Raw genomic sequence first — 13,052 nt, 5'->3', positions numbered from 1 at the left:
CTTTCATTATGGGTTTCAGCCACCGACGCAGGACGAGGGCTCGTGACGAGCGACTTGCGGTGCGCTGCGATCGCAGGCGACTCCGTCTGGTCTTCCGGACAATCGGCAGTTCTTCTTCTTGCTCCGGGCACGTCCGGCTGTCCTCGTGAGTTCGGGATGACCGTTGATCGAAGCCGACTCGGAGGTGCGACGCCGCCGCGCGTGAAAGCACAGGAGCGCACGTCGACGAGGCCTGGCCAGGACACAAGGACTGCGAACGCACAGAGGCGCATGGTCACGCCCACCGAACATCACCAATCACCGATGGGAGATGCGCCGAGGCAGGGAACTTCATGAGGAGGCAGATGCCAATCCTGCTTCACACGTCCGCAGGCCTTGTGGCGGCGCATAGCAAGTACGTTCTGCGATCAGAGCACGGCAGGTGGGGCATCTCGTCGCTCGCATCGAACACCAACCGTTGAGGAGACCAGCCGCCGCGGGAGGAGGTTAACTCCGACGACGGCTGGAAGAGCGCCTCCGACAGGAACGGAGCGACTCGGACGGAGCGCAAGTGAACCGGCGCCACGCTCTCGACGCCGTGGTGGCGCGTTTGCTCGAGAGCCGCAAAGTCCGGAGCCTGGAGGTGCGCGACTCGCCCATGTTTCACGCACTGGGCTGTGTATGATGGCCGACGTCATTCCCCAATCCTCTGGCGACGATTGGCGCGTGCCCCGAGCACAGCTCGCCGGTCGCGGCAGCCAACTTTAAATCTCTGGCGCTCACAGGCAGACGGACGGGTGGAGCGAGGGCCGACAGTTCATGCGCTGACCGGGTGGAATCGAGTAGATACACAGACAGCACGTAACCTGCGACACACAGTAGAAGGCTTAACACATAGCTGAGTGGCATGACAGTCGAGGGAGGGAAGGGCCAGGTGAGACCTATCAGGTGTGGTGTACAGTAGTAATACAGCAAAGGTAGAGTGCGACAGGACGAGATGAGGAAAAAGGGTGTCGCCTCCAGGGAACAAGGCCAGCTGATGCTAGACACTGAGCGGCATACCGCCACCCATCCCGCTGATGCCCTTCAGCATCGAAGCCGATGCGCGGAACAAGCTCCCCGGGAGCTGGACAAGGTTCTTCTTCCGGGCGCTTCCGGGCGAGCCCAGTCCGGACGGTGTTGTGTGTTCGATGACCGGTGACTCGGACGGAGACGAGGACGGCGACTCGGAGAATGAACGCCCGTGCATTCGCAGCATCGAAGGGAAATACGACGCGATCTCGGGACTCGATGTCGGCGACGACACGAGCGACGACTGCGACCCGAACGCGACCCGCTCGGAATCTTCTTTAGGGAAGGGAGCAGGAGCTGCTACAACCGGGGCCGACGTTGGAGGGGTTGTCGTTTCGTGAACGGCATGGATGGACCAGAGATTCGCCGACGAACCGAGCGGGGTGGATATCGGCGTCCGCCGAGGTGACGGCCGGAGCTCGTCTTCTTCCTCGATGGGGGCGGTGGTTGGTATCGCGCAGGGGTGCGCGTCCGAAGGCATTCGGGTCAGGCGCGGGTGTACCGCGTCGGGCAGGGAGAGCACCCGACGGAGGGGGATGTCCAGCGCCGCACCAGGATTTGAGGTGGCGCTTGGGTCTGCCGAGCTTAGCTCGACGGTAAAAGCGGTAAGGACGTCCATGTCCCTGGAGCGGCGGCGGTGCTGGTCGACCTCGTCGACGACGACGGCGTCGAAGCCGGGCATCGCGTCACGGATGCAGCGGCGGGAGCGGGACGGAGTAGAGGCGTCCGAGACGGACTTCCTGCGGCGGGCCGCGCCACGAGAGAAGCGGACCTCCCAGTGCTCTCCCTTTTTCACGCACTCGTCGATCGAGGTATAGCATTGAGCGCAGCAAGCGCGCAGCGGAACGGTGATGATATCAGTCGTGATGGGCGGGACCGGGAGGGAGGCGCGCCGCGGGCGTCTGGGAGTGTGGGGTAGCGGGGAAATCGGGTCTTGGTAGACGAGGCAGGGCACGAGAGGCGTGTGGGGAGAGTCACGAGACGGAGAGCGAGCTTTGGTGGTGATACTGCAGGGAGGCGGGGGCAGTGAGCTTCTTGGACAGCCAGCAGCATGGACGAGACAGACCTGGGGACTGAAACCTTGAACGTTACATGGTCCTCTGGCAGGTCGTCTTCTGAGTCGACAGATGGGTCGCGCTTCCGCTTCCACAAGGGGAGGCTGTAGGACTTGGTGACGAAACGCGGCAGCCTGGAGACGGGGCTAGGGTCGGGGATAAGAACGCATTCTTGGTCGAAGCGGACCTTGGGAGCGGTTGGTTCGTCAGCGGCGGGGGGCGATGTGGGGGCAGCGTTGAGGGAGGCAAAGGAGGCCGAGCGAGGGACTGCGGCCATGGTGGTCGTCGGAGAGAGAGAGGATGGAGACGGGGGGAGGGAAGACGGCGAGACAGGCTCGGAGCTCGATCACCTGTCCCGGCAGATTGCCTCTTTGGGCTAGAAACAGGCCTTCGGGCACACGTGATCGTGTCTCCGCCGCCGGCTCCGCTCCGCCGGCTCGCGCCAAACTGCGCGCCGCCCGCCAGCGCCCGCCCCCATCAGGCGAGACCGCCCCGGGCGCACACAGACCGCACCGACGGAAATAGGCCTCGTGCCATCGCTACCACGTACACGTACACAACCATCCTGCTCATGCCAGGTAGATGTACTTGTTCTTCACCTCTGGGTCCCGCATAATGTACTCCTGCTCCGTCAGGCCTTCGATACGCTGCTTGATCGTCGACACGTCCGGCACAAAGTGGTTCTTGACCGCCTCGATTGTCGCCGTCTTCAGCGCTTCGAACATCATTTCCTTCTTCCCCTTCATCACCCGCACGATCGCCGCGTCTATCGCGTGCTTCCGGTCCTGCTCGATCGACGTCTGCGTCCGCTTGCTCTCCTCCGCCTGCACGCTCCAAGTCAGACCGGATCTCGCCCACGCACAGTCCGAATCCCACGTACCGTCTCCTTCACCTGGATCGAATTGATGAACACGTGCTTCCTCTCGTCCATGAAGTCCGCGTTGAACGTAAAGATGTCCTTGTCGTTGACGTCCTTGCTGACCGGATGCTTCGTCAACACTCGTTTCTTCCCCAATGCGAGGCTTTGCAACGTCCGCTTGAGTTCCGTCTCCTCTGCTCGCTTCTGTCAGTCGCGTGCTTCCCGCTGGATGGCGAGACTGCTTACCCAACGACGTCTGCGCCAGGATATCTGTGTACGATAGCTCGTCCACGTCCTGGAACAACAGCAGGATGACAGCCTGATACAGGCTGACCGTCAGCATCTTCGTGTCCGAATTGAACACAGCCTTGAGAGTGGCTGTCCCCAGCGAGTGATCCCAGTCTAACTTTCGACCAGAATGCACATCCTTGTAGAAATCCGCGTACGTGGTCAATGAGTCTTGCATCTAAGACCGTCATCAAAAACGCCGTTTACGGCGAGAGCGCGCGTCAGCTTACCCAGAGCGGGAGGTCGATGTCTTTTGTGCGCGCCGCGAATGGCCATGCGCTCCGCTGTAGCACCTTGACGTCTAAGCTTTCCAACCCCGAAGACGGGTCTCTCAGCTTCTCCTTGAACCTCGTCATGTTGTCGCGCGAGACGGCCAAGTCGGTGAACATCTGCTCGCCCTGGCCGAACTCGGGATCGTAGTCTGTGCAGAGTCATCAGCTCCATGTCCAACACGGATGTACAACCTTCCACACACTCTCTTTCAGCACTTTGAGCACGTTCTTCTCGATGTCGGTGCTTGCACTCTTATCCAGGAGCAGACGCTTGGCGAGCGCGCGTTGGTAGAACGTCCGGAATACGTCCAAATCGTCCGTGTACCGGTAAAGTGAAAGAGCTTCGGTAAGCTCCGATAGGAAGGCTGAGTCTTCCTTGGCCTTTTGGCCCCGTCGCATAGCTTTGTCCATGTGCTTGGCAATCATTTCAGCAGGTTTGAGGCGACGAGCTTTGAAGCCAGCTTGGAAGGCGTCGGTGAGCCCGTAAACGAAGTCTCGACTCGTTTGCACGACGGCCTCGGGCTCTGCGGGAGCAGGGGCCTTGGATGAAGACGCTTGAGGGCGTGAGGACGCTGGCACGGTTTCATCCACGAAGACGGTTGTGACGAGTTTGTCGCAGAATGCTTTCAAAATCAACAATCTAGATACCATCTCGTCGTCCCTCGCTTGATTAGTGACGACCTCTTTGACGGCGCCCTGCATCTCAGCGTCAGCACCTTGTGCGTGAAGACGACATCGAGAAAGGGGCACACCTGGACGTAGACTTTGAACGAGGCACTTAGCACCTTGAGTCCGCCGACTTTGGCCAGCCGCTTGTACAGCTTCTTGAGCTGATCCACTTGCTTAACGTCCATGTATGTCTTCAAGGCTGCGTGCGCGTCGTCAGCCTTCCCAGCCAGTAATCTGACGAGGACGACGGACCGTCTTTGGCGAGCCACTGCAGGCGGTTCGTCAGCAGCGCGCTGTCCGTCGTGTCTCGCACGGGTGCCACCGCGCTTTCTACGAGAACTTCACGCGCCCGGGTCTCCTCCTCTTCGCCGCGCTGCTCGACGTGTTCGAAGAACTTGTTCGCAGGCGTCTCGTCCCCGTGGAGCTTGGCGGACTCGGCCGTGTAGAAGGTGTGGGTCAGCGTGAGGTATGTGGACTGGATCATGTCGGCGTAGAGCCCGTACGCCAGCATGTGCCGCACGAGCTGGGGGAGGTAGGCCCGGAGGACGTGCTGCTTTCTGGTGCATTGACACGACGTGCGATGAGGGAGGGAGGATGTGGGTATCGAGGATGACGACTTACCTCGTATTCCTCTCGCACTCCAGCCAGTCTGCTACGCCGTCCATGATCAAATTGGTGATCTGAGCGTTCCATATGACTGAGGTAATGAAGGTGGTGTTCGCAAGCTGTCTGCATACACCCGGTGAACAGTGAGGGCGACGCAAGACTGGAGATGGCATGATACGCACTTGATGCTAGGAAGACCAGGACGCTCCCCAACGTAGAGGGTGTCCAAATAGGCGAGAGAGATTGCAGGAGGCCCTGGGCAGGCGATTACGCGAGAAGTATACGGCGACAGTAGGAAGACTCACCACTTGCTTCTCATACCACGCGCACTTCTCGGTGAACGGCACCAGCCACTCCACGCTCTTCTCCTCCTTGTTCACTAGCGTCTTCTGTAACATTGAGCCGCATCGCTCGAGATCCATCTTGACGGCATCGTACAGTCCCTCGCCCCGGCCGGCCTCGCCGACAGCCGCTCGACACGCCCGAGAGATCCTGTCGTACGTCTCTGGGAGTGGTCTATCCTCCGAGGGGTTCAGTATGATGCTGATCGTGCGCCGCACCAGATTGTAGTCGGCGTCGTAGAAGGATGTCGGGACCGGTTTGACTGGGGGTCCGATCTCCGATGAGAACGCGGAGCTAGCAGAAAAGACGACGGAGGTGGCGTACCGGGGTAGCCTACGACGTTGAGAACGACCGGGCGACGCTTTTCGTGGAGTCGGCGAGACCTGGGCGCGAGCTGGACGATGAAGCAGAGCGAGCATTAGAGGCGACGTCCAGACGGGCGATCTTGCGTGGGGGAGACTCGGACCGAGATAGCTCGTCTCTTGTGCTCGGGATGCCTTGCGGCTTGGACGAGACGATAGAGAATGCATTTGATGTGCTGGGCAGGCTCAGCAGCGTGAAGACGTCCGCCATCGCTGCTATGGAAGGTGCTTACAGGAGAGCGTCGTCCGGACTGGGTGCGAGGCACGAGCGCTCGTCCAAACTGGTGCTTACTCAGTATGGATGCCGGATGTAGGAAGCGCGCATCCACCACGCTTTGGTGACAGAGGGCAGTGGAGTTGCCACCCTCACTCGCCTCGCACTCAAGCAGACCATCCGGGGATGCAACCTCTGACTGTGTTGTGCCTCACTTTCCCCCTCCCATGCTCAAGCATAAAGCATGAGCACTGCTCTATCCATCTCTCTCTCTGGCCTATCTCACAAGGCCCAACACATGATAGGAACTTGGAAGTGTGTGATCATTAAACCTCACCACAGGCACAGGGAGGCACCACCTTATAATTGTAACCTCAAGTTCTCCCACACACAATCCATATGAAATATGCTCAGTTTGTGACACATTATATTCAGACTCATATAAACATTAACATGAGATCACACAAATCAAATTCAATGAGGGTAATTTGACAACAGCTCAGAGTAGGTATGCAAAACCTGAAGTGTGATGAGGTATAAGAGCCTTCCCCACATCTGGGAAAGTAGGACTTACCTTTGCAGACTGTTCATCTTGCAGAGGTGACAATCTGCAAATGGTAGCTGCAGCTCAATCCATCTTTTGGCTTCATTGTGAGCTGATTCTCTATAGATTAAACTCAGCCAGCTGTCATACAAGATATTATAATTCACTTACTGGAGACATTCAATTCCAGTATTATAAGCAGTTGCCATAAGCCATGTCTGTTCATCTGGTGGATACTTCTGGTTTTTGTGATCAGCTCCTGCATATAAACATAACACAGGTGGTCTTACATTATGACTACTTCTTTGCTCTTGAAGCACACATATTCCCTGCTCAACATATCCAATAGCTTTTGCTCTGCTGCTTGGTGAATTATGAGACAAAAGATTGGTGCACAATGCACGAAGCCATCTTGAAAACTTGTCCACAGATATGTTTGAACCCTTTAAAGTTGAGTGCAGTATGCCCTGTGATTATTGAAGATTCAGTACAAATACATTCATTCAGTTTGATTAATGACCTCCAAAGCTAATAGCAGCACTGTGGATACAAAAACAATGAAGATTTTCAGTATTTGTAGAAGATATACTAAGACTTATATTTAAATACCTGAAGTGGGGCACTCTTTGGCTGTCCACTGTGCATGTTCTCAATTAGTGAGCAATAAAAATTGATCAAAACAGTAAGACTTACCAAGATATCTACTATGGCCTCATACACTGCTATTGTAGAATTCTGATCATTACTGAGAAGCTGATATATATTTAAGCTGCAGGACCTTGAAAATTGTTGTAGTCATACCTGTATACTTTCTTGAATATGCTCCCAATTCTTGGTCTTGGAAGAAATCTCCACATCAAATACAAAAGCATACAGTGCACCATGTTGGCATGGTCTAGTTCTTGGGTTGTGAGCCTGTTTGCACTTGCAAGTACCATTTGGTATATTGGTGCATATTGCAATGTCTTGGAGGGGCACTTGTTGAAAAGTCTTATTCCAGATGTGTCTGTAAGTGAAACATCAATTATCAAGACTAGAGACTCACTTGAGATGTTTGCCTACTCTGAAAGACTGTTTTATAGCAACAATGTCAGTTATATGTCACAAGAATGAACCCCACCCACGTTTTGCAGCAATGTTGGCAAAAGTAGCATTCATCAAACACAGTTGTATCTCCTTGAGAGGCTCAACAGTAGTATCCTGTGATACAAGCTCCATGAACTAATCCACATGTAAGCTAAGGCAATTGAACATAAATTAGGGTTGAGCACTCACCTGCTGAGAATAGCAAATAGCTGGGCTATACTGCTTTCACATCCTTGCCACTCAGAACAGCCTTGAACAGCTGTGTTAAAGGCTGTTCTCCAAAGCCAGGATATGTCTTGAGAGGGCAATGATGTTGTCTTAGAAATCAATATGAAGGCTGATATGTATGAGATCACCATGCAAATTCAGACACAATTATAGACTGACCAGTGTCAAAATGATCTGTCAAAACAGGTAGAGTGATGTTCTTAGCAAAATATTAGCTTTTACTGAGGTTCAAGTATTACATTAGAACACTCACAAGTCAGACCCTGGCTCAAATACCATTTTGACAACCAGCTTGATGATACTTCGCACAAGAACTATTGAATCAACCTGAGTGGCGTTGAACTATTACTGGCTGTCTTCAGAAGGGCCTGCAGTACTGCAAGCAGTAATCCTTTCAGATTGTGTTCTTGTGCCAACTGGGTGATTAGAAGCAACATCTTCTTGTCAAACCCAGGTGTGTACATTATTGACTGGGCTATCTCCATAGCTAAAAAATTTCAGTACAATGAAAAATCAGTCAAGGAAGCTCTTGCCATCTTCTTCAGCACCTTAAGCAATTAGGCTTGTAAGTCCCTTTCAAGAATTTAAAACAGTAAAGAATACCTTGGTGAACTGCAATCAGCAGCTTGATGTATTCAGTTGCAGCCTCTTGTGAGTAGAATGTAGAAGAGATGAGGCCTGTGCAAATTTGCCACAGTTGATATAGCAAAGTGCTGCTTTATGGTACATTTGACACTGGTGACTTCAAGCATTGGCCTGAATGCTGAGTGAGTCCCAGTAGGTACCAATCAGCAGCTTCTAGGCAGTGTTTTGCATGGAAATGCTTGTCTCCAGACTGCCACAGCACCTGGAAGTTAATCAGTATAATATTTTTCATTCTAGAGCAACAGTGTTCATGTACAGTTATACAAGCCATGGCTGTTGTATGTGGCAGCTCATACTCCTGTGTGTATATCACTAGAAAATTGTAAGCCATTGTTAATGCTCTCTATTAGATCAGTAGACTCACTGTCCAGAGCACCTTGTAAATCCTGGATGCTTCTCTGGTGATCACTATCCTTGGAACAATGGGAGAGGAATGAGAGCAGTATATGATCAAAACAGACTCCATTATTGCTATCTGTGTGTTTGAAGTATTCTCTGAGGTAGGAAAGATAGATCTGAGTATTTAGAGAGCTCCAATGTCCTATGAGTATTGCTGTTAGGAGTTGAGGGGAAAACTACCTCACTGGTCATCCTTCATAGATCTGAGCTCTTGTAGGAGACTACAGCACCATTAACACAAACAGCATCTTTAGTTGTGAATACTTACTCTGTCACACAGCTCTCAGAGAAGGTCATATGGTGAATAAGAGACTTAAAGGCTGAGAGGCAATCTTAGTCAATAGCTGTGCTTATGAGATGCAAAACAAGCAACCTTCAAGAAGTTGGTTATGAGAAGCATTGCCTTGCTTGAGAATGGCCACTTGCATCCAGCATATTTGTTGGTACTCCATTGAAGACTAGGTTGATAGGAAGTCTTACACAGTCCACTCACCCACACTACCTCTATAGTCACTCACTAATGGTATGGATCTCTCAGCTATGGCAACCAGCTCTTGGACACATGTCTCAGCCTTCACAAGATGTTCAGGCTTGTAGGATGATGAGATATAATATGCACGTGCTATGAGAGTGTAGATATAATGTGGGGTCGGCAATCCGAGTAAATGTGACTCACTTAAACTTCGAAGAATAGACCGCTACCACTGGTGTCTAGCTTATGTTAGATTCATAGAAAGAACAAAGGCATACCTTGAGGGTGTCAAATTCTCCACCGGGGCCGTCTTCGAGAGGCTCGACGAAGGTGTAGCAGCACTGAAGCCATTTCACGGACTGCTCTGCATATACACCAGCAGGAAGTTGCTGAGGCGTCGACTTCAGGATGTCCTTCCCGATCTCGAGGAGCTTCTCGGCCAGCGCTATCCGCTGTGTGGTCGTCAGCAGTGACCAATGAACGAAGGAACAAGAAACGCGCATCGGACGGGGTTAAGGAGGCGAGGCACTGAGCGTTCTCTGTCGAAGCACATAAATATCGTGCATGACGAAGCGCACAAGGCAGGACCAACCTGTCAGTTTCTCCAGCATAAACTCGGCAACGCTTGCATTTCCCTCCCGCCAAGCCTGGGGGTATTGTCAGCTGCGTTTATCGATATATGTACGCACTGACGCACAGCCGACATCCTGGCCGAATAATAAAGGGCGACAGCGCGCCTCCTTGACTGAGCATGTACGCCTTGTGGGTCTTCTGCCGTGCGAAGTTGTTCTTCGTACTGTCCCCATCGTCAGGTGAGCACGGAAAGGCGCGAGGGAAACCGCATAGCTTCCAGACCTTCGCCGCCGAGGTCAGGACGCCGCAGATAGGTCAGACTCTCCGGTCTCTACGTGGGCCGGCGTTAACAAACAAACGGTCGGAGGGCGAGCTCCACCGACCGGCCAAGCTTGTACCTGTCTTGCTGGCAAGCCGTAAGATGTGTATGAGAGCTACAGACGGACAAATATGTTAATAACGGATAGGACGCGCAGGAATTGCCAGCCAAGACATCTGAATGCTAACCGTCTATTCCGGGTTGTGAGGCAAGCCGAGTTCAATTAGACGAAATGCAGCCAGTCGAACTGAGGACAACTCTATTGGAACAGTGTGAGTAGCGCGGAGCGAAATGGGACGCACGAGCAGCGCAGCAGGGGCGGTAGTTTTCATCTTCGACTTCCTTATGCGAAACGGAAACATTCCACAGGGCAACGCCTACTCAAACCTGCAGGACAGGGATCATGCGCGCAGAATGTGGGACCGGGGCGTACCTTCGCGATCTAACTCATCAGCATGCTCTAACCATTGCTCCTTCCTAGCGCGTGGACGAATCTTGATGAGAGCTTCTGCAAGTGTTGCAACCTTGAGGAGATCCGAGCGAAGGGAAGGCCAGCCGGGATCTTTGTCTGCGAGCTTGGGTTTGATTCTGGAGAGGGTGGCTGACAGGGAAGGATGAAGTGAGCAGCGGCGATGGAGGGGACGAGAAGGGGTACGGACATTGGATGTCGTTGTATGCGGCCGGATAGGCCGGAGAGACTTTGCGCTTCCTGTTCTCGGCCATCTGGGGAAATGCTGCCGCGGCCGGGGTCACGGTGGATGTGGTGGATGGGAGGGAAGGTGCGGTGCGCGGAACCGTGACAGACGCGTAACGAGACGCGGGTGGTCACGGTGCAAACGCGTGCAGCGTCACGAGGACGTGTCTCTTGAATTCCCTCGACACCGTCTTTGCTCGACTCGCCTGCGGACATTGCCCCGTCGCCGCCGAGAACAATATGTCGTCTTCGAGCGAAGCCAGCCCGCGGGGACTGCCGGTGGACGAGATTGCGCTTGTGACACGAGTGTGTGCATCCGTCCCTGTCTCCCAGACGTTTCTCACCTCGCCCGGCAGGAAGCGCAACGGCACGGCCTCTTTGCTGGGGTAACTGCGGGCCTCGTCAGCGGTGCGTTTCTATCTGTCTTTGCCTCCTCAGATCTCTCATCAGGCATCTGCGTTCCACACTACGGCGCGTCCGCGCTATGCACGCTCCGTGTAGCCATCATTGGCACAAGGCTCCTTCGCCTCAACAGAAACGCCACGATTCTCTGTGGTGTAGGTAAGCGCCGCCGCTACTCTTTCTCCTTCCCCCAAGCGCAGGAGGCTAACCCCGACTTTTCTCCCAGTCACCGCAGTTGGTGCGAGCTACCAATTTACACAAGGTTTCCTTGCCGCAAACATGGCAGGGCTTGAAAAGGCTAGGCGCGACAAGCTCGCCGCCGAGCAGAACCCACTACCGTTTGAGTCTGGCTGACCAGGTCCACACCCGTGTATAGCCCGTGATTAGGTCAAATGAGATTGGTTTTCGCCGTAAGGCCCCCCTGTGACTGTCGCCAGGATGGCAAACCCCTTATCGGCCTCATATCGATCCTGGAGGCCACTTGTCCCGAAGGCTCGCCACAGATCTCGCGCGCGACTCTGGTCTCGCCGTCTGCCGCACTGGATCCAACAGCCTCCGGGTCCCTCGGGCGTCCTGCCCAAACCTCCCAGGCCGCAATTCCCCGCGCCGCACTCGCCCGGCCGCCGACATGCGTCAGAAGGTTTCGATGTGTCTGGGTTCTGGTTATTTTGCTCGCCCAGCCCTATTCCAGGCTTTCTTTCCCCTTCCACCCCGCGTAATTCCATCCGTTCATCCGCCCATCTACTCGACCCATCTCTGCTTGCAATCGCATGCTTCCCATCACGTCCTCACTCTTCCTCGAAGGGGGTCATTAGGTAAGCATCATCGGCGCCCCGTAGCCATCGTTGTTCGACATCGCAAGGCGTCCCATTGTCTCCTAGCACGATGAGGCCTCGTTTCGTGCCCGCGGCCAAAGGCGGTAAGCGTTCGTCCCCGTTTCCCGTCGCGCCCTGTGTCTCGACCGTGGCTAACGCCCCATTTACCTGATGGAAGCGACGTGCCCCGGGATTACCCACTTGTCCTCGCTTCGATCCAGAAAGAGGCGATACCCGCCACGGCGCCGTCGTGTCATGCGGTGCGAGTGTCTCAGCGTTTGCGGTCTGGTTCGCGCTGGATATCTGCTGCGAGCTCGGTGCAGACGTCCATCACGATCGATCCCACTCAGTCGTGGGCCGGAGCCCGTCGCGCGTCTTCCCAATTCCATCCCATCTGCGCCAACCGCTGCCACAGCGTTGGCACACTAGGGAAAGCCCTCCCCGTCCGATTGCACAATGCGACTTTCGGAGCCGGTGCCGCCGCCGCCACCACCACCACCACCACCCCTCGCGCTCGCTCAAGCGACCTCGCGCCAGGATCACACACCCGCAGCATCGCGGCGATCGCACACTCCTCCAGACCGTTCCCCCATCCCCCGGCGCAGAGGAGCTCGACGGTGGAGCGCGCGTGCGTTTTACTGGTGCAGCGGTGTAACTAGATGTGACACTTCGAGGAGGGAATGATGTCTTGCCCACGCCTCTGGCGGGTCAGCTGGGCGTGCGTTGTGCGCCTTTCCGGTTCTAGAGATGGTCTTATTCGCGTCGACGAGCAGGGTCGGGGCCTTGTGTTCTGCGCAGGCACGCGGGCGTGCGTGCGTGCGCGCCGGGAGAAGGGCAACGCCATACGTGGGCACGGGACGCACGCAGCCGATCGGCCCGCGCACGGAGCTCGGTGGGAGCGTTAATTAGTGGCGGGGCGAGCAAAAAAAACAGACAAAGAAGAGGGGCAGATATGTCAGACGCGCCTGCCTCGCTTGGGCTGGCGCAGCACACACGGATCGCCCAGGAGCCCAGAAGCAGCGCGCGCGCGACAACCGCCGTCTCTTGAGTCTCGGCCGTACTTAGCATTACGCAGTCACTTAGGGGCTCTGGCAAGAATCCAATAATAATACTAATACTAATAAAAGGCGCACACGGCACGCAACCACAGCCGTCATC

General features: G+C 55.0%; 4 protein-coding genes across 4 annotated transcripts; 1 reads left to right on the top strand and 3 right to left on the bottom strand.

Annotated features, from left to right (window-relative positions):
* Positions 1-1,021: 1,021 nt before the first annotated feature.
* Positions 1,022-2,382, bottom strand: BXZ73DRAFT_90706 (uncharacterized protein; the record flags this gene model as incomplete). The annotated part of the gene is made up of 2 exons (XM_048025720.1): positions 1,022-2,057; positions 2,117-2,382. The coding sequence occupies 2 exons, from the start codon at positions 2,380-2,382 to the stop codon at positions 1,022-1,024; spliced, it is 1,302 nt and encodes a 433-aa protein (XP_047876593.1).
* A 292-nt stretch (positions 2,383-2,674) lies between these two features.
* On the bottom strand, positions 2,675-5,714 carry BXZ73DRAFT_48859 (Cullin-4B; the record flags this gene model as incomplete). The annotated part of the gene is made up of 10 exons (XM_048020139.1): positions 2,675-2,929; positions 2,986-3,158; positions 3,211-3,430; positions 3,483-3,673; positions 3,728-4,220; positions 4,277-4,392; positions 4,446-4,750; positions 4,815-4,980; positions 5,071-5,474; positions 5,542-5,714. The coding sequence occupies 10 exons, from the start codon at positions 5,712-5,714 to the stop codon at positions 2,675-2,677; spliced, it is 2,496 nt and encodes an 831-aa protein (XP_047876592.1).
* A 3,086-nt stretch (positions 5,715-8,800) lies between these two features.
* On the bottom strand, positions 8,801-10,706 carry BXZ73DRAFT_78478 (uncharacterized protein; the record flags this gene model as incomplete). The annotated part of the gene is made up of 11 exons (XM_048022887.1): positions 8,801-8,840; positions 8,888-8,939; positions 8,993-9,077; positions 9,138-9,241; positions 9,296-9,317; positions 9,370-9,536; positions 9,684-9,738; positions 9,781-9,887; positions 10,286-10,360; positions 10,417-10,584; positions 10,643-10,706. The coding sequence occupies 11 exons, from the start codon at positions 10,704-10,706 to the stop codon at positions 8,801-8,803; spliced, it is 939 nt and encodes a 312-aa protein (XP_047876591.1).
* Positions 10,707-10,917: 211 nt separating this feature from the next.
* BXZ73DRAFT_48874 (uncharacterized protein) lies at positions 10,918-11,433 on the top strand (the record flags this gene model as incomplete). Its single annotated transcript, XM_048020140.1, has 4 exons — positions 10,918-10,983; positions 11,034-11,085; positions 11,179-11,238; positions 11,306-11,433. The coding sequence occupies 4 exons, from the start codon at positions 10,918-10,920 to the stop codon at positions 11,431-11,433; spliced, it is 306 nt and encodes a 101-aa protein (XP_047876590.1).
* Between the last annotated feature and the right edge of the window lie 1,619 nt (positions 11,434-13,052).

The sequence above is a fragment of the Epithele typhae genome (assembly GCF_022376455.1).
Source record: "Epithele typhae strain CBS 203.58 chromosome Unknown BXZ73scaffold_33, whole genome shotgun sequence".
Lineage (NCBI taxonomy): Eukaryota > Fungi > Basidiomycota > Agaricomycetes > Polyporales > Epitheliaceae > Epithele > Epithele typhae.
This window is presented reverse-complemented; position numbering and strand designations above follow the sequence as displayed.